This window comes from Gossypium hirsutum, chromosome D13 (genome assembly GCF_007990345.1).
Source record: "Gossypium hirsutum isolate 1008001.06 chromosome D13, Gossypium_hirsutum_v2.1, whole genome shotgun sequence".
Lineage (NCBI taxonomy): Eukaryota > Viridiplantae > Streptophyta > Magnoliopsida > Malvales > Malvaceae > Gossypium > Gossypium hirsutum.
Genome location: NC_053449.1, coordinates 63,843,502 through 63,870,473, shown reverse-complemented (window position 1 = coordinate 63,870,473; position 26,972 = coordinate 63,843,502). Strand labels below are relative to the sequence as shown.

The 26,972-nt window shown below is 32.9% G+C and overlaps 3 protein-coding genes and 3 long non-coding RNA genes across 21 annotated transcripts; 1 reads left to right on the top strand and 5 right to left on the bottom strand.

Annotated features, from left to right (window-relative positions):
- Nucleotides 1-1,133: 1,133 nt before the first annotated feature.
- On the bottom strand, nt 1,134-24,434 carry LOC107939938 (uncharacterized). 14 transcript variants are annotated; one of them, XM_041109630.1, is made up of 16 exons: nt 24,404-24,434; nt 22,640-22,708; nt 7,056-7,118; nt 6,441-6,509; nt 5,824-5,898; nt 5,320-5,384; nt 5,135-5,208; nt 4,942-5,033; nt 4,718-4,837; nt 4,562-4,615; nt 3,509-3,565; nt 3,246-3,322; nt 2,464-2,537; nt 2,295-2,380; nt 1,813-1,868; nt 1,134-1,313 (listed from the first exon to the last, which is right to left on the bottom strand). In XM_041109630.1, exons 1-15 carry the CDS (start codon nt 24,405-24,407, stop codon nt 1,813-1,815), a joined length of 1,035 nt encoding a protein of 344 aa, XP_040965564.1. In that variant the 5' UTR covers nt 24,408-24,434; the 3' UTR covers nt 1,134-1,313. The 14 variants fall into 14 exon arrangements, 13 of the variants coding, with proteins under 13 accessions (XP_040965564.1, XP_040965563.1, XP_040965568.1 ...); XM_041109629.1 differs by having other exon boundaries at nt 1,134-1,868; XM_041109634.1 differs by lacking the exons at nt 22,640-22,708; nt 24,404-24,434 and adding exons at nt 7,476-7,604; nt 7,717-7,888 and having other exon boundaries at nt 1,134-1,868; nt 7,056-7,122.
- On the bottom strand, nt 8,933-12,057 carry LOC107939730 (transcription factor E2FB). Of its 3 annotated transcripts, XM_041109642.1 has the most exons (5): nt 11,593-12,057; nt 10,856-11,123; nt 10,714-10,770; nt 10,517-10,602; nt 8,933-9,211 (listed from the first exon to the last, which is right to left on the bottom strand). In XM_041109642.1, exons 1-5 carry the CDS (start codon nt 11,779-11,781, stop codon nt 9,185-9,187), a joined length of 627 nt encoding a protein of 208 aa, XP_040965576.1. In that variant the 5' UTR covers nt 11,782-12,057; the 3' UTR covers nt 8,933-9,184. The 3 variants fall into 3 exon arrangements, with proteins under 3 accessions (XP_040965576.1, XP_016728617.2, XP_016728691.2); XM_016873128.2 differs by lacking the exon at nt 8,933-9,211 and having other exon boundaries at nt 10,336-10,602; nt 11,593-12,055; XM_016873202.2 differs by lacking the exon at nt 8,933-9,211 and having other exon boundaries at nt 10,336-10,602; nt 11,605-12,052.
- Nucleotides 13,366-15,837, bottom strand: LOC107940207 (5'-3' exoribonuclease 2-like). The gene is made up of 6 exons (XM_041109643.1): nt 14,641-15,837; nt 14,500-14,540; nt 14,326-14,400; nt 14,112-14,236; nt 13,848-14,037; nt 13,366-13,770 (listed from the first exon to the last, which is right to left on the bottom strand). The coding sequence occupies exons 1-5, from the start codon at nt 14,735-14,737 to the stop codon at nt 13,995-13,997; spliced, it is 381 nt and encodes a 126-aa protein (XP_040965577.1). The 5' UTR covers nt 14,738-15,837; the 3' UTR covers nt 13,366-13,770; nt 13,848-13,994.
- On the bottom strand, nt 20,904-21,957 carry LOC121225347 (uncharacterized). Its single transcript, XR_005923209.1, has 5 exons — nt 21,646-21,957; nt 21,482-21,546; nt 21,297-21,370; nt 21,103-21,216; nt 20,904-20,999 (listed from the first exon to the last, which is right to left on the bottom strand). It is a non-coding gene; the product is annotated as an uncharacterized lncRNA (long non-coding RNA).
- On the top strand, nt 24,435-25,304 carry LOC107940150 (uncharacterized). The gene is made up of 2 exons (XR_001695381.2): nt 24,435-24,671; nt 24,970-25,304. It is a non-coding gene; the product is annotated as an uncharacterized lncRNA (long non-coding RNA).
- On the bottom strand, nt 24,782-26,356 carry LOC107940094 (uncharacterized). Its single transcript, XR_001695364.2, has 2 exons — nt 26,176-26,356; nt 24,782-25,572 (listed from the first exon to the last, which is right to left on the bottom strand). It is a non-coding gene; the product is annotated as an uncharacterized lncRNA (long non-coding RNA).
- Between the last annotated feature and the right edge of the window lie 616 nt (nt 26,357-26,972).

Sequence of the window (26,972 nt, the reverse complement as noted above, 5' to 3'; positions counted from 1 at the left end):
TCCCTAATCTAGATAGATTAGGTTATACCAATCTCAAAAATATAAAAATTACTAAAAAGGGACAAGATTACTTACTCAATCAAGCCTTGAAAGTTTATTCTCTCTCTCCTAGGGTTTCCATGTAAATTGGGGAAGAAGATGATAAAAGTTGATGATATTTTCTAATTTAATTCATTATCATCCTTTTATTATTTCTTATTCCAATTTAGTCCTTACCTTTTCTTCAATTTCCATGGATGACTCATCCAAAAATATCTACTAACCCTGTTAATGGTCTAATTACCATATAAGGACCTCAAGTTTCAAGTTTCAAGTTTCATAGCTATTTGATCCTTTTAACTTCTAGCACTCAACTTTCACATTTTATTAAATTTGATCCTTTCCCTAATTAACCACATAATCGGTATAATTTTCTTATCAAAATTTTCATACGACTTTCCTACCTTAATGCAAACCATGCAATAACATTACAATAAATTTTCTTTTCGATTCGGATTTGTGGTCCTAAAACCACTGTTTCAATTTTACTGAAATTGCGTTGTTACAAAACCTTTCCTTTGGTATAATTTTCAAAAGTCACAATCTTTCTGCATTAAATATAAATTTAAATCATCATTTTTATTATAAAAATAAATTTATAATAACTGAATCAAAATACATACCTTTTTAAAAGGAATATTCAAGTGGTTAGATTCTAAAATAAGAATATGTTTATCTTCAAAACATTCATGATTCACATTTATACCTAAATCAATAATCGTAATTATTGATTTCGACTTTTCTTCCACTGAAATTTTTTTTGTCTTCAAAGCAAATTTTTCATCTTCTTCCATAATAATTTTTTAGAATTTGAACATACATGGTGCAACTATTATCACCTACATTTATAATTTTTTTTCATGTTATCATTTTAAACACCTGGTGTGTTTTCATTCGTTGCTGCCTTGTAACAGACGAAAAGTATCAATGATGGCGCGTGAAATACACAGATATGATAACGTTTTGTCAGCTCAAACATTTAAGCCAAAATTTGATCAGTTAGCCTTTCAATCAAGCCTTCTAAAATATTTAAATCAAGTTAAAAATTAGCATGACAGATAGTCGGAGGTTAAATCAAGTTAAAATATTTAAAATACTTAATCGCTTTCTTTGTTATTTGAATCAAAGAAAATGTTTACAAATGTAAACAAGAACATCCTAAATCTTCCTCCCCTTTTGTGTCATCCCAATAATGGATGACTTTTCACATATTCTTGGACGTTCTCTTCTCTTGACCAAATTTTTCGAATAGACCCGAATGGCACCACCTTTTTCTGTGATCAATCGCACGTACAATAATTAGTAAACAAGAACATTCTAGAGGGTAGTCGTTAGGAGATGGTGGAAATCCCTATACAACCATGCCCGACTGGCCCAAATACCCATTTCACAATTAAAAATAATTATAAACTAATATACTTCCATTGAGAGTTTAATCCATATTCTTTAATCGAATCATTCTAAACATCTATACTTTTACAATCAACTCAGAGGATAATATATGAGAATATATTGTAGCATCAAATTTTAAAAATAATAAAACTCAATAATTTTACCCTAAAAAGACTAAAAATAAACAACTTAAAGTAAAATATTAAATTTACTATCATATTTAATTGGGACTTTTGAGAGGGTGCGATCCCATTCTAGTATCATAATAATCCAACAACCTTCCAAGTATTAATTTGGCTTTTTTCAGACCGGATTAGTAAATAAGATTGAAAGACCAGAAACAGAGACGAAGTTCATTAGTTTTCCAAGTGAGACGATCACCTAATCGAGGTGGAAGATGTACCGACGTGGCTCCACGTACTCAACTTCTTCCAACCCTTGAAAGCAAAAAAAGTGAATACAGTAAACAAAAGATTAAAGGTCAAGAAACAGAAAGATGTTATTCTGACTTGGTTTCAGACATGTCTAACATGTACTGAAATTTTTCCACAAAAGAGAAGGCTATTTATTTTTACTGACTCGACCATAGACCAATTCCCTTTTTATTTGGGAGTATTGAATCAATACTCCCATAATTCTGAGCTTCATGTTACTCTTCCCAAGAGACATGTCAGATACAGGGTATCCCAATTCTATTGAATGAGATGACAGTTTCTCATTCCTAATCTGTAATCTGTAAATAATAATTTCAATCAAATCAAACATCGCAGTATACTATACCCTCTGACAATCTCAAAAACTCATATCAATTTAGCCATATTCTAAGCAAGGAGAAAATAGAAACAAGAGGGTAGAGAACCAACCAGCAACTTTATCAGCCTCTTCCTCACTCATGCGGGCTTCAAACAGATGATTAGCCTTACACCGATAGATGCTTTTACACGAATCCCTGTCAAGGGAAGCACTTTTCAGTGTATAGCAAGCTAACACTCAATCTTCATTTATGTCCACCAAAGAAAGATGTTTAAATACCATTTAAGCACATCTAGCAGCAAAGCTTTATGATAATCCTGGTTTTTCTCATCTACCAAGCTTACTTCATACCACTGTCATTCCAGAATAAACAAAAAAGAGGCTATTGTTTATCAATATGCCAAGGAGACCTTAATCTAGGAATAGGGGAAAATATTGCAGATATGCGATTCCAACTCCAGATCTGTTGACTCCCTTAAAAATTGGCCGCATGAACTAACTGAGCTAGCCTCTAGGTTCTAGCAACAAACACTTCAGAAACATGAGAAATGAAAGTGAATGATGTCACAATCCTCATACCGGAGAAATGCTCCATACTCAAGAAACTACACCTAAATCAATAAATATAAGGCCCACAACAACCTATAAAAAGTAGTAAGATGAAACTCACATATATTCGGTTTAGAACCTGTCTAAGGAACTTGGAAAAGTTTTATTTTAGTTCAAGCTGGCTTGGCTTGAATTTCCAATTAATAACAGAAATATGATTTTATTCAATTTTAATGATAAATTATTAATAAAAAAATATTTTTTTAGTAGTGAAATGGGCTATCAAATTGGCCTGATTCAGGCTAGGGCAAAGAATTTGAAAAATAGTTTCCCAATGAGGTCCATTCCGTGGGAATTTCTAACGTAGTTAGAGCTTCATTATATAGAACACATAGGGAAAAGATAGTAAAAGCCAATTTTCCAATGCAAGATGGGTATACAAGCATAATCAGATAACCATGTATAACTATTTACCCTTCAGAAATTAAAAGCAATAAAATCAAGCAACAAACCCTTTTTCCAGATGCATCAAACCCATAATAACCCTCGTATCTGCAGGAGGAACCATAATCATCGAGCAAATCATCCTCTGTTCAAGTGTTTATTACAAAAAGAAAAAAAGAGAGAATCATCAACCAGAGCCAAAACAACAAAAAATTTAAGTTCCAAAATAGCAAGGGTATAAAATTAACAAAATCCACTAACACATAAAGCAGAGAGGCAGAACCAAAAAAAAAAAAATCCATAATTTTATAAGAAAAGTGGGACCTCATACCTGACAAGTCATCCTCCTCTAAACCCTTAATGTCAGACTCTGGCTCTGGCTCAAAATCTGTTTAAAGTGAGAGAAGAGCGGGAAATCAGCACTCAAATAGTTATTGTAAAAAGAAGTCCTTAACAAGATGGCATTCACTTATTCTAAAAATGAAATTGTTAAAAATTGGTTCATTTGAGAAAGGAGGAAGTTGGCCTCTTATCCATCTACTAAGACAAATTAGATTAATTGGGTGAGGCACATTTGGTCAGGAGCATTCAAGGCTAGTCCGGACAACAGAAACCCGCAGCCTTGTTGGGTAATGCAAATCTGATGAACACACACACACACAAACTCGCTTAATAGAGGTTCTCCTCGTTTTTTTCTTTTCCTTTTTTTCTTTATTACATATATCATACTAGTTAGAAAGGAAAGAATTTATCAAACTCTCCTCCTCAATATTTGAGTATTTCACAACAACAAAAATATGCATATTGATCAACAAAAGGGATCACTTTTTAGATTCTATTATCATAATTGTATAATACTAAATGTGTGTGTGTGTGTGTATGATAGAGAGAGATACCAAAACATGCACATATGGGTTATAGAGTGCACCCTTGACAGCACAATTGGGTTAAGATTTCATTGAGCATTAGAGCAGATCAAAGACTAATAGAAATACTGAGTGACATGAATTTCCACATCATAAGAATATGCCAGCTGAAAAAGCACAGACACAGAAAATATTATAGGACAATGATAAGTGACAATGATATTCACTACCAAGACACCAAACAACCAGCACCTAAACTTTCTTTGCAAAGCAGTCTCTAAATCATTGTCATTGTTTACTTAAAATCCAACTCAACTTGACAACATTTCTTTTTTCTCATCTCTTGTTGTCAAAGCATATCGCTCACTAACCCACCCGCCTCTCTTCCGATCATAACATACAGAAATGACCGAAGATTTGCAAGGATTCCAAAACATTAGCAATGAAACGTACAACACTCCTGGTAGAATGTGAGATACATAACACATCCAAATAATTAAAATTTAGGTGAGGCATACCTTCATTATACCTCCATTTCTCTTTGTTTTGTCTCCGCTGCGAGAGAATGCTGCCTGCCAACATAATATAGATCTCATGTCTTCCAAAAACAACATACATGATACATTCATACAAAATAAATCAAAGTCAAAAAGTCAAGAAGAAGAAAAGCATACCCATACTAGTCTTTTGTTTCTTTGCTTTTAGTAGACCATTGGAAGTTCGAGACCTGGTTCGTTTTGCTTTCCTAGGAACCTCTGACATTGGAAAGCCAACTTCCTCGACTTCTTCTAATTCTTAAACAATAAAAGGAATTGGGAGAAAAAGGGTCAGCTCAAAAAAAAATGTATTTCTGCATAAGCAAAACTTAAAAGAGATGGAGCAGACTGAAGGAACTAACCACTTAAGTTCTCAGCCTCATCCAACGTCAAGTAAGCGTGAAAAAAATAGACGCTACGGAAGTCATATATAGATGGGATTACAGACTTATCACTGTTGAAGAGAACATAAAATTCTATCATTCAATCTGATACCAAATAGTTCAATTATTAACCATAAAAAGCATTGAGCAAAATAAAAGAGGCTTCGCTTACCATTTAAGCACTTTTAACAACAAAGCTACCTGCTCATTACGCTGACATGTCTTCTCCAAGCGTACATAATGCCACTGTAGTTGCATGTGGTGCAGCAATAAAATAATAAAAACCAGATAAAAAAGAGTAGAAAAAACTCGTTCCACCTGAAAACTGAAAGCAGCACAAAGAATCAAGTGACACACCCGTTTTACTGGTTTATAATTGGATAAACCGGAGAAACAATCGGAGTCTTGGCTGATATCATCCTCTGTTAAAGCATGTAGAAAAAAAAAAGAAAATTAACACAGATATTAAGTTCCAAGATACTTAACATGGCCAAGGGTAAAAGGGTATGTTGTTCTAACCCTTCATATTTCTTAAAGTATCCCTTACATCCACATTCAATGCATATATGGATATGTAGATATGACCCTCTAAAAATCCAACAAATACATGAAAATGCCTAGAAGAAAATTGAAAATACCCATTTCGATCCATCTCAGACACTCACACCTGAGTCAAAGTAAGGGTAAAGGCAAAAGCCAAATAAAATTCGTGCCAAACCAAAAGAAAAAGCTAAACACTGAATCCAAATGCGTCCCCCTTTTTCTTTCTGGACCATCTTATCATTCCTCAGTAAATAGAAAAGAAAAAAAGAAAAAAAAAAAGAAAAAGAAAAGAAGATGACTACAAAATTCAAGAAATACCTTTGAGTTCCTTATCTTCCCCTTCTCCTTCCCCTTCTCCCTTGTTGCATTCAGGTTGCTTCATCAAGCTGGAATCTGTTTCAATTGCATATCATATGTGAAAATATTCAATCAATTGAAGAAAATAAAAAACCTAAGGCGATGGAACTAAATACATAAATAAATAAAATGATAATTCAAAACTTCTATTTTGGGGAGTTTACATTCCGATCAGTCCTCCAAAATCCAAACTAGATTATTTGAAATTAAATTTATTAGAAACATGGTCAGAGGTAAAAGGTTCTGTTGTTCTAATTGTCCATATTTCTTAAAGTATCCCTTACATCCACATCCAATGCATATATGTATATCTAGATATGACCCTCTAAAAATCCAACAAATACATGAAAATGCCTAGAAGAAAATTGAAAATACCCATGTCGATCCATCTCAGACACTCCCACCTGAGTCAAAGTAAGGGTAAAGGGCAAAAGCCAAATCAAAAGAAAAAGCTAAACACTGAATCCAAATGCGTCCCCCTTTTTCTTTTTGGACCATCTTATCTTTCCTTAGTAAATAGAAAAGAAAAAAAGAAAAAAAAAAAAAAAAAGAAGATGACTACAGAATTCAAGAAATACCTTTGAGTTCCTTATCTTCCCCTTCCCCTTCTCCCTTGTTGCATTCAGGTTGCTTCATCAAGCTGGAGTCTGTTTCAATTGCATTTCATATGTGAAAATATTCAATCAATTGAAGAAAATGAAAAGCCTAAGGCGATGGGAATAAATACAGAAAAAAATAAAATGATAATTCAAAACTTCTATTTTGGGAAGTTTACATTCCGACCAGTCCTCCAAAATCCAAACTAGATGATTTGAAATTAAATTTATTAGAAACATGGCCAGGGGGAAAAGGTTATGTTGTTCTAACTCTTCATATTTCTTAAAGTATCCCTTACATCCACATTCAATGCATATATGTATATGTAGATATGACCCTCTAAAAATCCAACAAATACATGAAAAAGCCTAGAAGAAAATTGAAAATACCCATATCAATCCATCTCAGACACTCACACCTGAGCCAAAGTACGGGTAAAGGCAAAAGCCAAATAAAACTCGCGCCAAACCAAAAGAAAAAGCTAAACACTGAATCCAAACGAGTCCCCCTTTTTCTTTTTGGACCATCTTATCTTTTCTTAGTAAATAGAAAGAAAAAAAAAACAAAAGAAGATCACTACAGAATTCAAGAAATACCTTTGAGTTCCTTATCTTCCCCTTCCCCCATTTTGCATTCAGGTTGCTTCATTAAGCTGGAGTCTGTCTCAATCGCATTTCATATGTGAAAATATTCAATCAAGTGAAGAAAATAATAAACCTAAGGCGATGGAAATAGATAAATAATATGATAATTCAAAACTTTTGGGGAGTTTACCTTCCTATCAGTCCTCCAAAATCCAAACCAGATGATTTGAAATTAAATTTATTAGAAATCCTCTATTACTAATTCTAAAATCAACAAAATTAAACATTTAGATCCAGAGTAAACCGCACAAAACAAGAAAGAGGTTGAAACTTTTAATCCATCTTTACTTCATGATGGAAACTCAATTCACCAAAAAGTTTTTAATCCAAATGCATATCAACATCCAAGAACTTGAGACTTTTCAAAACCACCTTCAATCCGTTCCTTTCAAACAATAATTCTTCGGATATCGTAAGGTCCCCCAATTCGAAACCCAGCAATGAAACTCCCCCAATGCGGAAATTCAACCAAGTAAGAAATCTTTTATAAAGCGAGAAACCCTAAAACCAGAAAGTAGCACATTTCGCTAATCGAACAATGTCGAAAACTCAAAATAAAACGAAAATCAAGAAAGAAAACCCTAAAATTGATAAGTAAAGGAAAAGAAAATACCTTTAACGAAATTGGATCGAAATGGCCAGAACGGGGCCTGGGAGAAGAAGAGATTGACCAATGACCGGAGTCAGAAAGCCGTTCGAGAAAATGGGTGTCTTTTTTCTTTAAATTATATAGCGCTTTTTTTTTTTTGGGGGTAAAAAACCTCTACTTTTTTAAAGTCAAAATAAAATTAGTATGAATTATTCTACATGTTGAATTATATCTAGAGGTGATCCTGGGTTGGGTTGGGTTGGGTTACCTGACCTAGCCCGATGGCCCGTCCAAAAAATGAAAGGAGTTCGAGTAAAAATATAGGCGCGAAATATAAGTTTAGATAAAAAAATGAGGCCCATTTAAAAAACGGACTTGAAATTTTGTCTGGGCCCAACTCGAACCCAGCTCGACCCATGATCACCTCTAATTATAACCAAACCGAATTAGTATATAAATGGCAAATATATTCTAAATGTTAGAATTATAACCAAACTGAATTAGTAAGAATCAAAATTTTTAATCTTTAATACTTAATCGAACTGAATTTTTTAAAAAAATTAAAAGAATTAAATATTTCGATTAACCGAATTAATGCATTTTTTCTGTTAAAATAAGTATAAAACATATAAAAAAATGATAATGTTCATTTGCCCAAATTAGCCAAAATAACCAAACTAACTAATACATATAATATATAATATTAATTATGAAGTTCGATTAATTACCCGATTTCTAACCGAATTAACCGATAACTGAACTTCCAAAAAAATATTAACCGACATTCGACCAAATTATATCGGTTAACCAACCGATTAACTGAATTAAATCGGTTCAGTCAGTTAATTTAGCTTTAACCGAAATTTGAACACCCTAATATTCAACATGTTCAATATTGTATTTAGTGGAAATTTTACATTTTAATTATATAGATATTCTAAAAAATTCACATGGTAACACATGCAAAATAATAACAAATTCAAAAGTTTTAATTATATAGATTATATGTATTTAAAACTTTCAAGTGATGACATATTACAATATCAAAATTGCCACATCATTATGCCTTAACCGAATCTAAGTTTATGGATCAAATTAAAAAAAAAGCTGTCAAATTCGTAGAAAAGAAGTTTTAAGCATCATGTTGAAAATTATTATCAAGTTCAGGCACCGAACATTGATTTATCCTAAAATTAACCATTATTATAGATGGTCAATAACTATAGTTATAAATACAAGGGAAAAAAAACTTGCATATTATTTATGAGCTTATGATCAACCGCCATGCAGTTTTTCGGATGTGAGAAATAATTAAACGTATTTACATAATTTCCGATGCCAGATCCCCATGAAAGCTTCGACAATAACACGATAGTGGCATGGTGAATTCAGCTCCAAAAAACATTGAAGAAGCTCCTTTAGTTCATCGGCGGAGTAGATATGCTTTTCCTCAATCATTTGCAACATGGAATGTCGAAAATCCAGGTACGGATCATGGGAATCCTTCACCACTGCGATGCTGCCCATGATTTTAGGGTTTACTAGGGGTGTGCATAATTCGGGTAAAACTGAAAAAATTCGGTTAACCGACCGAATTCGGTTAATCGGTCGGTTAACCGAATTTTTTTGGTCGGGGGTCGATTTATTTTTTTATGATTTTTCAGTTAACGGTTAATTCAGTTCGAAACCGGTCGGTTAACCGAAATTTTTCGGTTTAACCGAAAAAATAAATAAATAAAATTATCCAACCTAGCCCAAACCCAATTACCCAACCCAATTACCCAACCCAATAAAACTAAAACTAAAGTTTACCTAATTACCCAATCCAATAAAACTAAAACTAAAAGACTACCAAATTTACCAACCCAATTTATGTTAATAATTTATAAATTTTTTTAAATTTTAAAAATAAAAAATAAAAAATTCGGGTAATTCGGGTATTTTTCGGTTAATTCAGGTAATTTTTAACCAAAAAAATACATAATTTTCGGTTAATTCGGTTAACCGACCTTATTAACTGAAAAAATTTTGGTTTGGTTAATTTAAAAAAAAAAAATCGGTTCGGTTAACGGTTACAATTTTTGGAAGGTCAATTAATTCAATTATAGTAATTTCGGGTCGATTAACCGGTCGGTTAACCGAATGAACACCCCTAGAGTTTACCATAACATTGGATGACGATGATGATGATGATATTGTATCCATGTTGAAATTTGATGATGGTGATGGTGATGACGGCGGCGGTGGTGAAGGTTTGAGTTTTGGGTCATGAACATCGTAGAGTTTTTTACACCCACATCTTGCTTTGGCTGTTAAAAGGGATTTCAACAGCTTTTTCTTGTTGGAAGACATTAATGAAAATATGACAGAAAATGGTGGGATTTTAGTTTATAGGGTTGATGGTAAAAACAAGGTTCAAATATGCCATAAGTACTTATACTTTTTAATAATTTAGAATTTAATCTATGTATTTTTGTTTTTAATAATTTAATTCATTCACTTTTCAGATTTTAAAAATTTAAATCTAACTTTTAATACTATTAATTTTTAAATATCACACCGATAAATTTAACAATATTAACAATTAAGCCTGAATTTTAAAATCTGAAAAATAAAGAGATTAAATTTCAAATTTTCCGAGAGTAAAAAAACTAATAGATATTTTAACCCAAAAACAAAGAGGATTCTTGAGTTTCTTTTCTATAAGACCAATTCCTTCAAGGACATTGGTTATATCATATATCATCCTCTTTTGCACCCAGAACTAAAAACCATCAAGAAACAGAATTGTACGACTCAATTGAGCAAATAATGAAACAGTTACCTCTAAGGTACCAGCAGCTTTGTTTAAATCTAGAATACCATCTTCAGCTTGTTTAATCAAATTTATGAACTTCTTTGTCAAAAGGCCTGAGTTTAAATTCAAGAATAATGTATCAGTTTCATACAGCCACTTTAACTTTTCTATAATGGTTTCATAATAAACACCTGAAAAAGAATACTCAGGGGCAAAAACAATACCTAAGGAGCTATCATAACGACAAGGACCTGCAGGAGTGAGGTTATTGCCAGGAGAACCTGCAAATTTTCATAAGTTCTCACTATCTATTATCCGACTTTTATTCATTTAGCTTCACTAGAACTTGGCTACATTGATACTTACCAAGATTTGAAGGAGGAGTTTGAGGGCCAAATTTGCTGCTTTTCGCTAGCCTTGATGTTTTTTGAGCCTTTCCCCCTTTTCCCAAAACAGGTGTTTGGGGAAGACCGATAAACACTTCATTGTATCCTCGAGGCAATGTCCACTCACCAGGCTCGACTTCTCGATCTGCTACATCACTCTTCCTCTTTAACTGATATCGTTTTATTTTTTCGGGCTCAAACATAATGAGAACAGAGAAATTTCCAGCTCCATTCAAGGAAAAGGCTTCCTGGTAAAAAAAGTAAGCTGGTTGGAGGAAAAATAGAGGAATTTATTTACCTAGAAAAAAAGGCGGAAAGACATTTGCAGTTTCTAGCATTATCAAATCACACTATGAACTCAAAGGCATTTCTCCATGGAAGTGGAAAGAAACTCAATATGATCTACGAAACATGTTGATGATCAAGTTGTTCTTTATTTTTTTTTATTTTTTTTTGTAAATTTCCATATTTTTTGTCTTCCTTTTGTGGATTAATAATAAAACCCGATCATTTAAATTAAGGTCATAATTGACCTAATAACAAACCAATTTCAACAAAACCCGCCAAAATTCCCAATTAAAAAATTACAAAACCCCAATTCCACTTTCAACCACACAAATTTTCCCTAAAAATAAGCAGATATTCATACAATTCAGAGCCAAATCACAACACAATCATCTCTCAACTAAATCATGAAATGAAGGAGAAAAGATGTACTGGAGACTTAACGACCATGGCTTCGGCTTCTTGATCGGCGATGCTACGAGGCTCAGCTAAAGCAAAGCGGTGACAATCGTCTCCGGGAGCCATAGAGAAGAGTAGCTGTCGATTTAGTGACTGTTGATTTTGCTGCTGCTGCTGCAGGGATTGCTTCAACAACTGATCCGCAGCTTGAGAACCCGACATCACATAAAAACAACTCAAAGCTACCCTTTTTTATTAAAAAATGAAAGAATTTTGGGTTTTTTTAAGCTTTGCTAAAGGAAAAATACAAAAGGACTCCTTTTTCTGAGAATTTAGCGTAGATTCTGTTTGGTTTGAAGGAAAACGAGGGAAAAGATACAAAGAGGGGAAGGAAACAAAGGCCAAAGGGAGGGAATTTGTGTTCAAGAATTTAATTAGAGCAGTAGGATTTAGTGGGTAAACAATTTACTCCAAATGCTAAATTGAAATTATGTCAATAAATAAATTTCTTTAAGAAAATAATAAAAAAATGGTTTGAATCGGCAATTCGCGCCTTTTGTTAATGGGTAAAGTGGCGATTATTTAGCGTGCATACCCAAAATTAGGAGCTACATTGTTAGGGCACCATTTCATTTATGGTACGAAATTCAAATATTAAAAAATATCGATTGTTTTTATTCGATCTTAATTCAAATCACAAGTTTTTATTTTATTTTTAGTTTGTTGGTAATCATTTATTTTAATATTTTTATTATATTATACTTTTTAAATTTATTTTTATATAAAATAAATTAAAAAATTTATACGACCTAGCCGAATCAAGCACGAGTTTATCATTTTTAATATGGATCGAATTTGAACAAAATTATAAACTCATTTTTTTGGATTGAATTAAACTTAAGAAGTGAGCTTAAAATTTTACATTGACTCGCCGATGATAAGGTCTACTATTAAAGTAATCTGAGGGTAGAATTAGAGTTTAGATGGCTTTAGTTTTGTGACAATTTAGCCATGGGATTTTTGGATATGATGGGGGTAACTAGGTCATTTCCTTGCAAATTTTAAAAAAAGGATAAAGAGAAAATTTTAATTTATATGGTTTATATATTAAATGGTTCCATAAAGTTTAATAGCTTATTCAAATCAGTCCTTATATTTTATATTCACCTATATAAATTCCTATTCTTTAAAAAAACTTTTAGTTTTAATTAGTTTGCTATTTTTCATGACATGAACAATAAATTGACAAAATTACATATAAATAGTTTGTTTAATAACACAAATACATAAGTAAAAAAAATTATTTGTTATTTTATCACAAATTTATTAGTTGTAAGAATTTCAATATGAATGTATCATAATTTTCATATAAATTTGTGGATTTAAATTTTGTATAATCAAACAATTATTTACAAGAATTTATTCAAATAAACTATTATAATTTAGGGGTTAATATGCAATTTTATATATACATTTTTATTTTTATAATATTTTACATTAAATTTTATTTTGATCTAATTCTCATAAAGTACTAACACAATTATTAATATTATATCATTTCATGTTTATATTTTATACACATAATTATATTTATCTGAATTATTATTAATACTTTTCTCTAATATGATTTATGTATTATTTTTTTTCCAAGTTAATATTATATATTTTGGTACACTAATAATCAATCATTGAACATTAAAAAAATATTTTTAATACCAAAATATATAATTTTTATCAATTATAAATTTTCGTATTAAAAAAAAACAGTGTTAGAGAATCAAAACACAAACATTAAAGAATCTTTCAAATAACATTCACTTTAAACCACTTCCAGAATCATTGTTATTAGATTTGCACAGCCCCCTACGCCATGGATTGTTCGTGTTTGATGTTGATGACCGAAAAGAACTTAACTGTTGCGAGCTCCTTCGCCATTTCTGCCCTCTTCCATAACCAAAAATACTACTATGGCTAGGTTCAGATATTTTCATGTCTGCAATGGCTTTAGCCGTGTTTGAGCTTGAACCAGCACCACCCACTTTGCATGTGTCAAACCTTGGGTTCCATGGCAACCTTATATTTGATGTCTGGTTCGATGGGTGAAGATCATTTCTGGTTTTTTTGGATTAACTCGAACCTGTTATAGGGCGGTCTGGTTCCAAGGTATTCATGCCATAGCTGAGTTTTTTGAATATCAGCTTCCGTTATGGCCTATATACAATATAAATGTTACAATGATTATTAGCGAGTAAATAATTTTTGAAGAAGATTTAGGAAGTTTATATTACCTTTTCGGGATATTCAACACCCTCTAGAGGGCGTGGGATATGTAGTTTTCCGATAGGGATCTTGAACGGCAACGACCTATGATGTAAAAAAAAACGATATGAAATCCAACCTGTCCATGATTTCTACATGCATAGTTTCGAACCGGCTTACATGATAGGTGACGATGATACATGTCCTCTAACAGCACCACTACATTAGGTACGATGAACGGTCAGATAAATAATATAGCTAAAACATGAAATGAAACAACGTGATGGACCAACCTGATCAGTTCGGCTTCTGTATGCAACTTTTGATTATCAGGCAAAACTGTCAAAATCTTTGATCCTAAAGTGCTTGGTACAAAGAGTTGATCACTTTTCACTGCATTTCTTTCAGTTTCTTCCTGCTGAAGATATTGTAAAATACCGTCTCATTGATTGCATATAATATATATAAGTTCATGAACCGAGTTCTATAGATGAAATGAAGTCTCACCGTCAATTCCTTCTCAAGTCTTAGTGTCTCCGATAGAAGCCGTTCCTCATCGATAAAGGGAAGCTTGCATATGCCCTTAACAAGAAGAGTTCATGCAAAATTTTCATGCATTAATAACTGATTCTATAATAATGGGAACGATACTAGCAAGGGTAAATGTTTTGAGCAACCAACCTGCCATGCGTGGCGCTTTCCATCCGTGTCGATTTCGAAATCTAAGAAAAATGTAGGAGAAAGAGAAAACATGTTGTGAATCTGTAATAGGAACACTTATACCAGCATCACACGATCCATAACCTAGAAAACAGGACTAACCTGTAGGATAGAAGTCAATGATTTGGGAATCGGCATCGGTGATAAGTTTTGGATACAGCTTCGGAAGTGCATGAGCACTGCATAAAACCAATAACATATTACGAAAACCGAAATATCGGAAGTTAGTATCCAAATCAGAAGAGGTAATATGGTATACCTTCTGGGTGGCAATACACTCTTTTTTTTTTTTTTTTGAATTCGAGGTGGCAATACACTCATTAGTTGATCAAAGGGCTTAAAAGGCTGACCCTTCTAGAACTTTACACTCACTTGAGAAAGACCTTTCATGTCTGATGAAAATGGAGCATAGTAGTAGGGATAATACCTAACATTTTAATGGATCTCTCATCACGTAGCAATACTAATTCTAGAACATATGTATGTATGTATGTATGTATGTATGTATGTATGTATGTATGTAATGAATTCCGGTAGAATGGAAATTCCAGATAGCTAACCGGGACCAAGATGGTACACCGAAGAAATAGTATAAAAGCAATCATGGAATGGATGGATGTATGTATGACACCAAAGAAATAGTATAAAAGCAACCAGATAGCTAACTATCAGTGTACTCAGAGCATGTATGTATGTATGACACCTATGTATGTATGTAATGAATGCCACTAGAATGGAAAATTCAGATAGTTAACCAGGACCAGAATGGCACACCAGAGAAATAGTATAAAAGCACCCGTAGTTAGAACCTAAGAGTACTCAAAGCATGTATGAACGTATGTATGACAACATATATGTATGTATGAAACTCTCTACGTATGTATGACACCATCTATGTATGTATTGAATTCCACTAGAATGGAAATTTCAGATGGCAAACAGGGACTAGGATGGTACACCAGAGATAGTACGAAGGCACCCATAGTAGACCCTCAAGAGTACTCAGAGCATGTATGTATGACACCATCTATATATGTATGAATGACACCGATTACATATGTATGTATCGAATTCCACTAGAATGGAAAATGGAGATAGCTGACCAGGCCCACGATGGTACACCCAAAAAATAGTACAAAAGCACCCATAGTAGACCCTCAGTGTACTTTTGGACATGCATAGATAAAAGTGTGGATTTCATGGTTAGAACACACACTATTTCCTTTCTCGTTATTTCGATATCCTGTCTGCAGAGAATTTCAGCTTGTAGTATCTTTTTTTCCATCCAGCAACACCTAACCTTACCTGTAAACAAAGTACAAAATAAGCAAAATGGTAAGATCAAAAGATTAAAATGAAAATTCCAAAGAAATTAATGGTTCATACCTGATCTCTAATAGTACCATTCTTGAGAAAATCAGATTTGTTCCGTAAATTCTCTTTCAATTTTTCCTTCAATTCTTTCGTGTTTCTCAAAATCTGCGTCAAATAGACCAAAATCGGTAGTGAAATGTAATGCAAGTGTATAGATGAACACAATGCAAGTAACAACTTACATCATTTATATCAGCCGAGAAATTCCTACTCACGTCCATGGGAGGATCCAAGTTAAAGATCTCAGTTTCATCATCTTGCTGCTATAAACAAGATTCAACATTAGCTCAAGGGCTGCAGTACATACTAATGTATAAGACCGATACACATACCCTATCTGAATTATGGCATAGTCTTCTAAGCGAACGCTCATGCAATTCAAGTCGTTCGAATGATCCAACTAAAAGGATAAATTTCTCCGCCCTTTCTAACTTTATATACCCTCCTTTCTTATCATTAATCTGTAATGGAAGATGCCAAAAATTGGTTTAAAAAAATGGATTTGTATTACAAGTATCAATCAAGTGAAGTTATATAAATTATGTATATTATTACCCTTTGCATGCCCACGAAGTATCCACCAATATTCTAGAAATTTTGCTTATAAACTGTCATTAGTAAATGAAAAAGCATGGTTTACTTTTGACACATTCAACAGGATGTTTGAGGGAAACAAATTAAATACTGATAAGGTACATAAAGTTGTGCAAGCATGGTTTACTTGAAGGAGTGTTTTGATTAATTTTTTATCACAAAATCTTCCTAATTTCAGTCACATCATGGCAAATTGTACAATGTAATTTTTTCATGTTATCTTTTTGAACACAAGGTATATTTTTATTCTTTGTTGCCTTGTAACAAACGACAAATACCAATGATGGCGCGTGAGATACATAAACTAGGTCCTATTCGAAAAAGGACCAATATGATAATGTTTTGTCGTTTAGTCTCGAAATGTAGCAATTTTTTGTTTTGATCTTAATTTGAACAAAACCTCAAACATTTAGCCTTTCGATCGAGTCTAAAGAGATAAAAAGAAAACCAATTTTCAGTGAAAAATTAGCAAGAAAGACAATCAGAGATCCCAGAAAGTTTAATTCAATTTAAAATACTTAATTCGCTTCTTTGTTGTTTGAATCAAAAGAAATGTTTACAAATATAAACAAGAACATTCTAATTCTTCCTCCCCTTTTGTGTCACCCCCAAAAATGGATGACATTTCACATATTCTTTGACATTCTCTTCTCTTGACCAAATTTTCCGAATAAACCCGAATGGCACAACCTTTTTCTGTGATCAATCACAAGTTCAATAATTAGTAAACAAGAACATCCTAGAGGACAAGTCGTTTTTCACAACCTAATAGGAGATGGTGGAAATCCCCATACAACCATACCCGACCGGCCCAAATACCCGTTTCACAATTAAAAATAATTATAAACTAATATACTTCCATTGATATCCTTTAATCAACTCAGTGGGTAATACATGAGAACATATTGTAGCATCAATTTAAAAAAATAAAAAAAGAACTCAATAATATTAACCTAAAAATTAAAAGGAACCAAGTATTAATTTGGCTTTTTTCAGACCGGATTAGTAAATAAGATCGAAAGACCAGAAACAGAGACCAAGTTCATTAATTTTTCAAGTGAAACGATCACCTAATTGAGTTCCATAGTAGAAATTCCCATACAACCACGCCCTACAGGCCCAAATAACCATTTCACAATTAAAAATAATTATAAACTAATATACTTCCATTGATATTCTTTAATCAAATCATTCTAATTTCTAAGCATCTATACTTTTACAATCAACTCAGTGGATAATATATGAGAATATATTGTAGCATCAAATTTTAAAAATAATAAAACTCAATAATTTTACCCTAAAAAGACTAAAAATAAACAAATTAAAGTAAAATATGAAATTTACAAACATATTTATTTGGAACTTCGGGAGAGTGGGATCCCATTCTAGTATCATATTTAATTTGGCTTTTTTCGGACCAGATTAGTAAATAAGATTGAAAGACCAGAAACAGAGACAAAGTTCATTAATTTTTCAAGTGAAACAATCACCTAATTGAGTTCCATGATCTTGATGTACCTACATGGCTCCACGTACTCAACTTCTTCCAACCCTTAAAAAAAAAGCGAATACAGTAAACAAAAGATTAAATGTCAAGAAATGACTTGGTATCAGACTACTCAAAAGTTTTCCGCAAAAAAAAAAGACTACTCAAAATTCTTAGTTATTTATTTTTACTGACTCGACCATAGACCAATTCCCTTTTTATTTGGGAGTATTGATTCAATACTCCCATAATTCTGAGCTTCATGTTACTCTTCCCAAGAGACATGTCAGATCCAGGGCATCCCAATTCGATTGAATCAGATGACAGTTTCTCATTCCTAATCTGTAATCTGTAAAATAATTATTTCAATCAAATCACACATCGCAGTATAGTAGACCCTCTGACAAACTCAAAAACTCAAATCAATGTAGCTATATTCTAAGCAAGGAGAAAATAGAAACGAGAAGGTAGAGAACCAACCAGCAACTTTATCAGCCTCTTCCTCACTCATGCGGGCTTTAAACAGATGATTAGCCTTATACACATAGATGCTTTCACATAAATCCCTGTCAAGGGAAGCACTTTTCAGTGTATAGCAAGCTAATACTCGATCTTCATTTACGTCCACCAAAGAAAGATGTTAAAATACCATTTAAGCACATCTAGCAGCAAAGCTTTATGATAGTCCTAGTTTTTCTCATCTACCAAGCTTACTTCATACCACTGCCATTCCAGAATAAACAAAAAAGAGGCTATTGTTTATCAATATGCCAAGGAGACCTTAATCTAGGAATAGGGGAAAATATTGCAGATATGCGATTCCAACTCCAGATCTGTTGACCCCCTTAAAAATTGGCCGCATGAACTAACTGAGCTAGCCTCTAGGTTCTAGCAACAAACTCTTCAGAAACATGAGAAATGAAGTGAATGATGTCACAATCCTCATACCGGAGAAATGCTCCATACTCAAGAAACTACACCTAAATCAATAGATGTAAGGCCTACAACAACCTATAAAAAGTAGTAAGATGAAGCTCACATATATTCGGTTTAGAACCTGTCTAAGGACCTTGGAAAAGTTATATTTTAATTCAAGCCGGCTTGGCTTGAATTTCCAATTAATAATAGAAATATGATTTTATTCAATTTTAATAAAAAATATTAATATAAAAATATTTTTTTAGTAGTGAAATGGGATATCAAATTGGCCTGATTCAGGCTAGGGCAAAGAATTTGAAAAATAGTTTCCCAACGAGGTCCAATCCATGGGAATTTCTAACTTAGTTAGAGCTTCATTATATAGAACACATAAGAGGGAAAAGATAGTAAAAGCCAATTTTCCAATGCAAGATGGGTATACAAGCATAATCAGATAACCATGCATAACTACTTACCCCTCAGAAATTAAAAGCAATAAAATCAAGCAACAAACCCTTTTCCCAGATGCATCAAACCCATGATAACCCTCGTATCTGCAGGAGGAACCATAATCATCGAGCAAATCATCCTCTGTTCAAGTGTTTATTACAAAAAGAAAAAAAGAGAGAATATCAACCAAAGCCAAAACAACAAAAAATGTAAGTTCCAAAATAGCAAGGGTACAAAATTAACAAAATCCACTAACACATAAAGCAGAGAGGCAGAACAAAAAAAAAATCCATAATTTTATAAGAAAAGTGGGACCTCATACCTGACAAGTCTTCCTCCTCTAAATCCTTAATGTCAGACTCTGGCTCTGGCTCAAAATCTGTTTAAAGTGAGAGAAGAGCGGGAAATCAGCACTCAAATAGTTATTGTAAAAAGTAGTCCTTAACAAGATGGTATTCACACATTCTAAAAATGAAATTGTTAAAAATTGGTTCATTTGAGAAAGGAGGAAGTTGGCCTATTATCCATCTACTAAGACAAATTAGATTGATTGGGCTAGGCACATTTGGTCAGGAGCATTCAAAGCTAGTCCAGACAACAGAAACCCACAGCCTTGTTGGGTAATGCAAATCTGATGAACACACACACACACACACACAAACTCACTTAATAGAGGTTCTCCTCGTTTTTTTTGTTTATTATTACATATATCATACTAGTTAGAAAGGAAAGAAATTATCAAACTCTCCTCCTCAATATTTGAGTACTTCACAACAACAAAAATATGCATATTGATCAACAAAAGGGATCACTTTTTAGATTCTATTATCATAATTGTATAATACTAATTGTATGCGTGTGTGTGTATGATAGAGAGAGATACCAAACCATGCACATATGGGTTAGAGAGTGCACCCTTGACAGCACAATTGGGTTAAGATTTCATTGAGCATTAGAGCAGACCAAAGACTAATAGAAATACTGAGTGACATGAATTTCCACATCATAAGAATATGCCAGCTGAAAAAGCACAAACACAGAAAATATTATAGGACAATGATAAGTGACAATGATATTCACTACCAAGATACCAAACAACCAGCACCTAAACTTTCTTTCCAAAGCAGTCGCTAAATCATTGTCATTGTTTGCTTAAAATCCAACTCAACTTGACAACATTTCTTTTTTCTCATCTCTTGTTGTTAAAGCATATCGCTCACTAACCCACCCACCTCTCTTCCGATCATAACATACATAAATGACCGAAGATTTGCAAGGATTCCAAAACATTAGCAATGAAACGTATAACACTCCTGGTCGAATGTGAGATACATAACACATCCAAATAATTAAAATTTAGGTGAGGCATACCTTCATTATACCTCCATTTCTCTTTGTTTTGTCTCCGCTGTGAGAGAATGCTGCCTGCCAACATAATATAGATCTCATGTCTTCCAAAAACAACATACATGATACATTCATACAAAATAAATCAAAGTCAAAAAGTCAAGAAGAAGAAAAGCATACCCATACTAGTCTTTTGTTTCTTTGCTTTTAGTAGACCATTGGAAGTTCGAGACTTTTGCTTTCCTAGCAACCTCCAACATTGGAAAGCCAATTTCCTCAACTTCTTCTAATTCTTTAACAATAAAAGGAATTGGCAGAAAAAGGGTCAGCTCAAAAAAAATGTATTTCTGCATAAGGAAAACTTAAAAGAGATGGAGCAGACTGAAGGAACTAACCACTTAAGTTCTCAGCCTCATCCAACGTCAAGTAAGCGTGAAAAAAACAGAGGCTACGGAATTCATATATAGATGGGATTACAGACTTATCACTGTTGAAGAGAACATAAAATTCTATCATTCAACCTAATACCAAATAATTCAATTATTAACCATAAAAACCATTTGAGCAAAATAAAAGAGGCTTCGCTTACCATTTAAGCACTTTTAACAACAAAGCTACCTGCTCATTACGCTGACATGTCTTTTCCAAGCGTACATAACGCCACTGTAGTTGCATGCGGTGCAGCAATAAAATAATAAAAACCAGATAAAAAAGAGTAGAAAAAACTAGTTCCACTTGAAAACTGAAAGCAGCACAAAGAATCATGTGACACACCCGTTTTACTGGTTTATAATTGGATAAACCGGAGAAACAATCTGAGTCTTGGCTGATATCATCCTCTGTTAAAGCATGTAGAAAAAAAGAAAAGAAAATTAACACAGATATTAAGTTCCAAGATACTTAACATGGCCAGGGGTAAAAGGGTATGTTGTTCTAACCCTTCATATTTCTTAAAGTATCCCTTACATCCACATGCAACGCATATATGGATATGTAGATATGACCCTCTAAAAATCCAACAAATACATGAAAATGCCTAGAAGAAAACTGAAAATACCCATGTTGATCCATCTCAGACACTCACACCTGAGTCAAAGTAGGGGTAAAGGCAAAAGCCAAATAAAATTCGTGCCAAACCAAAAGAAAAAGCTAAACACTGAATCCAAATGCGCCCCCCTTTTTCGTTTTGGACCATCTTATCTTTCCTTAGTAAATGGAAAAGAAAAAAAAAAGAAAAAGAAAAGAAGATGACTACAAAATTCAAGAAATACCTTTGAGTTCCTTATCTTCCCCTTCCCCTTCCACTTCCCCTTCCCCTTCCCCTTCCCCTTCCCCTTCTCCTTCTCCCTTGTTGCATTCAGGTTGCTTCATCAAGCTGGAATCTGTTTCAATTGCATATCATATGTGAAAATATTCAATCAATTGAAGAAAATAAAAAACCTAAGGCGATGGAACTAAATACATAAATAAATAAAATGATAATTCAAAACTTCTATTTTGGGGAGTTTACATTCTGATCAGTCCTCCAAAATCCAAACTAGATGATTTGAAATTAAATTTATTAGAAACATGGTCAGGGGTAAAAGGTTATGTTGTTCTAATTGTCCATATTTCTTAAAGTATCCCTTACATCTACATCCAATGCATATATGTATATGTAGATATGACGCTCTAAAAATCCAACAAATACATGAAAATGCCAAGGAGAAAATTGAAAATACCCATGTCGATCCATCTCAGACCCTCACACCCGAGTCAAAGTAAGGGTAAAGGGAAAAAGCCAAATAAAATTCGTGCCAAACCAAAAGAAAAAGCTAAACACTGAATCCACCTTTTTCTTTTTGGACCATCTTATCTTTCCTTAGTAAATAGAAAAGAAAAAAAAAAGAAAAAGAAAAAGAAAAGAAGATGACTACAGAATTCAAGAAATACCTTTGAGTTCCTTATCTTCCCCTTCCCCTTCTCCCTTGTTGCATTCAGGTTGCTTCATCAAGCTGGAGTCTGTTTCAATTGCATTTCATATGTGAAAATATTCAATCAATTGAAGAAAATGAAAAACCTAAGGCGATAGGAATAAATACAGAAATAAATAAAATGATAATTCAAAACTTCTATTTTGGGGAGTTTACATTCCGACCAGTCCTCCAAATTCCAAATAGATGATTTGAAATTAAATTTATTAGAAACATGGCCAGGGGAAAAGGTTATGTTGTTCTAACTCTTCATATTTCTTAAAGTATCCCTTACATCCACATTCAATGCATATATCTGTCGAAAACGTTTTTTGAAAAATAAAAATTTTGTTGTCGACTTAAAAAATTAGAGTCGCCACCGATATTTTATTAAGGTTGATCGGCTCACCTTAAAATGATTTTGTTCTACGAAATTTAAGAAAATGAGTTCGGGAGTCAGTTACGCACGAGAAGAACGCCCAAAATCGGTACCAAATTGATTTTTTAGTGCCTTGGTGTCGAAAATTTGAAAAGATTTTTAAAAGGAGACTTTTTGTTTAATGAATGAATCAAAATAATAAGACATTCTTATTTCAAAGAAATAAAACACCACACCCAATGAGTTAGGGCACAATATTTTTAAATCTTCAAAATACCCGAATATTCCCTTTTGCTTTTGAAAATTCTTATTTCAAGAAGTCAAAATATCAAGACCAGTAAGTTAGGACCCAACATTTTGAACTCCAAGAATAAGTTTTTATTTAAAATTTGCGAATTTAATGCAAAATGAATACTTAGCGTTTTAAATTCATCGAAGAATAATCGCAATCCAGTAAGTTAGGACACGGTCTTTCTTGTGAATATGAATGCCAAATACTTTGAAAATTTATAAAATATGATGATTTTAATGCTTCGACAAAACTAAAATATATTTCTCAAAAGGTATGTAAAAAAAATTAATGTATAACATGAAACAAATACTTAAATTTAAATGTATATGCACATGTATATAAAAAGAAGGAATGGAATATATCAAACAAAAAAAACTAATAAAAAATGCATGTATATATGTGTTTGAAAATCGTGAAAATAAGATAAAAATATAAAAATATGTATTTGTGTATATATTTAAAAATAATAAAAATACGTAAGTATATATATACATATAAAATATAAGGTATACAAAAGTTAAAAAGATAAAAGATAAAACAAAAAGAAATAAAAATATTTATGAAAGATAATACAAAAAGGTATACATATTTACAAAAAAAGAAAATTTGAAACTAAAATATAAGAGTATATATATAGAGAGAGAAATTAGGGAATAAAATTGAAAATAAAACATATGAATAAAATATGTATATAAACGTATACTAAAAAACATGTGCATTATATAAAAAACCTATGCGCATGTATATACAGTAGTAATGATAATAATACTAATGGCATAATATAATAGAAATAATAACAAAAAAAATTAAATAGTAAAACAGTAAAAAATGGACTAGATTGAATTAAAGATGAAAAAATATGGTAGATTTGAAAATAGGCAAAAAGAGACCGATTTGAATGCGCTAGCAATAACGGAGAACCAAAAGGGAAATTATTCCCGCCTTCCTAAACGCTGCGCAGCATTGGACTGAAGTGAAACAAAATTAAAACATGCGGCCCAAATTTTAAAAAAGAAATAAATGGGTTTAATTGAAACGAAATGCAAAGAAAAAGGACTAAACGCACAAATTACCCATTCATGCCAGAACGCGCGGATCCTTCCCTCCGTGTCGGGTCACCGCGCGGGTCTGGCCCCTTCAAAACGGCGCCGTTTTATCTTTATTATTAAAACCAAAAAAAAATTCCTAAAAACTATTTCATTTCATTTTTCTAAAAAAAAAAACTTTACAACAAGGGGGGAAACCTCTGCTAGGTTTTCAACCCCCCAGCCCTCCATGCCGCCGCCGTTCAGTTGATGCCCACGGCCTCCGTCGACGGAGAAGGCGCCGAATCCGGCGAAGGTAAGTTTCTCTTCCCCCTCTCCCTTTCTTCTCGTTTATTTTTGTTTTAAAAATCAAGGAAGAACAAAATAAAAAAAACAAAATAGTACAAGAACAGAGAGCAAGAAAAATAAAAAATCTTTTTATCTCTTATTTCTCTGTGTTTTTCGTATCTGTTACACTGAAAAAATCCCCCCATTTCATAAATTAATCGGCTCCTTTTATAGCCGAGAAATACAAACTAAAATCAAACGAATCCCCAAAAAATCCCATCTCTTAATCTGTTATCCTATTTGCGTGCTGCTCGTGTTTGTTGCAGGTACGTGCTTGCGGGAAAGGCGTGAGATTCGCGGCGGCGAGGGGCGCAAGGTGCGGGATTGACGGGCGCGCCGCGCGGAAGCAGTTGCAACGCCAGTTGCTGCGGCGCTGGGGCAGAAACTGTTAGGGTTTCTGAAATTTTGGTGTTTTTGGGCTAGCAGGCTCGGTTTGGGTCTTGGGCTGTTGGGTTTTAATTTGGGCCTGTTTTATTGCTTTTGTTGTGTTGGGCTCGTATGCAGGCCTGGACAATTGGGCTTATTACAATATGTATATGTAGATATGACCTTCTAAAAATCCAACAAATACATGAAAATGCCTAGAAGAAAATTGAAAATACCCATATCAATTCATCTCAGACACTCACACCTGAGCCGAAGGAAGGGTAAAGGCAAAAGCCAAATAAAACATACGCCAAACCAAAAGAAAAAGCTAAACACCGAATCCAAACGCGTCCCCCTTTTTCTTTTTGGACCATCTTATCTTTTCTTAGCAAATAGAAAAAAAGAAAGAAAAGAAGATGACTACAGAATTCAAGAAATACCTTTGAGTTCCTTATCTTACCCTTCCCCCATTTTGCATTCAGGTTGCTTCATTAAGCTGGAGCCTGTCTCAATCGCATTTCATATGTCAAAATATTCAATCAAGTGAAGAAAATAATAAACCTAAGGCGATGGAAATAGATAAATAATATGATAATTCAAAACTTTTGGGGAGTTTACCTTCCTATCAGTCCTCCAAAATCCAAAACAGATGATTTGAAATTAAATTTATTAGAAATCCTCTATTACTAATTCTAAAATCAACGAAATTAAACATTTAGATCCAGAGTAAACCGCACAAAACAAGAAAGGGGTTGAAACTTTTAATCCATCTTTACGTCAAGATGGAAACTCAACTGACCAAAAAGTTCTTAATCCAAATCCAAATGCACATCAACATCCAAGAACTTGAGACTTTTCAAAACCACCTTAAACTCGTTCCTTTCAAACAATAATTCTTCAGATCTTGCAAAGTCCCCCAATTCGAAACCCAGCAATGAAACTCCCACAATGCGAAATTCAACCAAATAAGAAATCTATTATAGAGGGAGAAACCCTAAAACCAGAAAGTAGCACATTTCGCTGATCGAGCGAGGTCGAAAACTCAAAATGAAACTAAAATCAAGAAAGAAAACCCTAAAATTGATAAGTAAAGGAAAAGAAAATACCTTTAACGAAGTTGGATCGAAATGGCCAGAACGGGGCCTGGGAGAAGAAGAGATTGACCAATGACCGGAGTCAGAGAGCCGTTCGAGAAAATGGGGAGTCTTTTTCCTTTAAATTATATAGCGCTTTTTCTGTTTTTTTTTTTGGGTAAAAATCCTCTACTTTTTAAAAGTTAAAGAAATTAGAATTATAACTAAATTGAATTAGTAAGAATTAAATTTTTTAATCTTTAATACTTAATCGAACTGAATTTCTAAAAAAAATTAACCGAATTAAAATATTTCAATTAACCGAATTAATTGATATTTATGTGTTTTATTTTTTTGGTTAAAATAAGTATAAAACATATAAAAAAATGATAATGTTCATTTGACTAAATTATCCGAACTAACCAAACTAACTAATACATATAATATATAATATTAATTATTAAGTTCGGTTAATTACCCGATTTCTAACCAAATTAACCGATAACCGGACTTCGAAAAAATATTAACCGACATTCGACCAAATTAGATCGGTTAACCAACGGATTAACTGAATTAAATCGGTTCAGTCAATTAATTTGGCTTTAACCGAAATTTGAACACTTTAATATTCGACATGTTCAATATTGTATTTAGTGGAAATTTTACATTTTAATTATATAGATGTTCTAAAAAATTCACATCGTAACACATGCAAAATAATAACAAATTCAAAAGTTAGTGGAAATTTTACATTTTAATTATATAGATGTTCTAAAAAATTCACATGGTAACACATGCAAAATAATAACAAATTCAAAAGTTTTAATTAT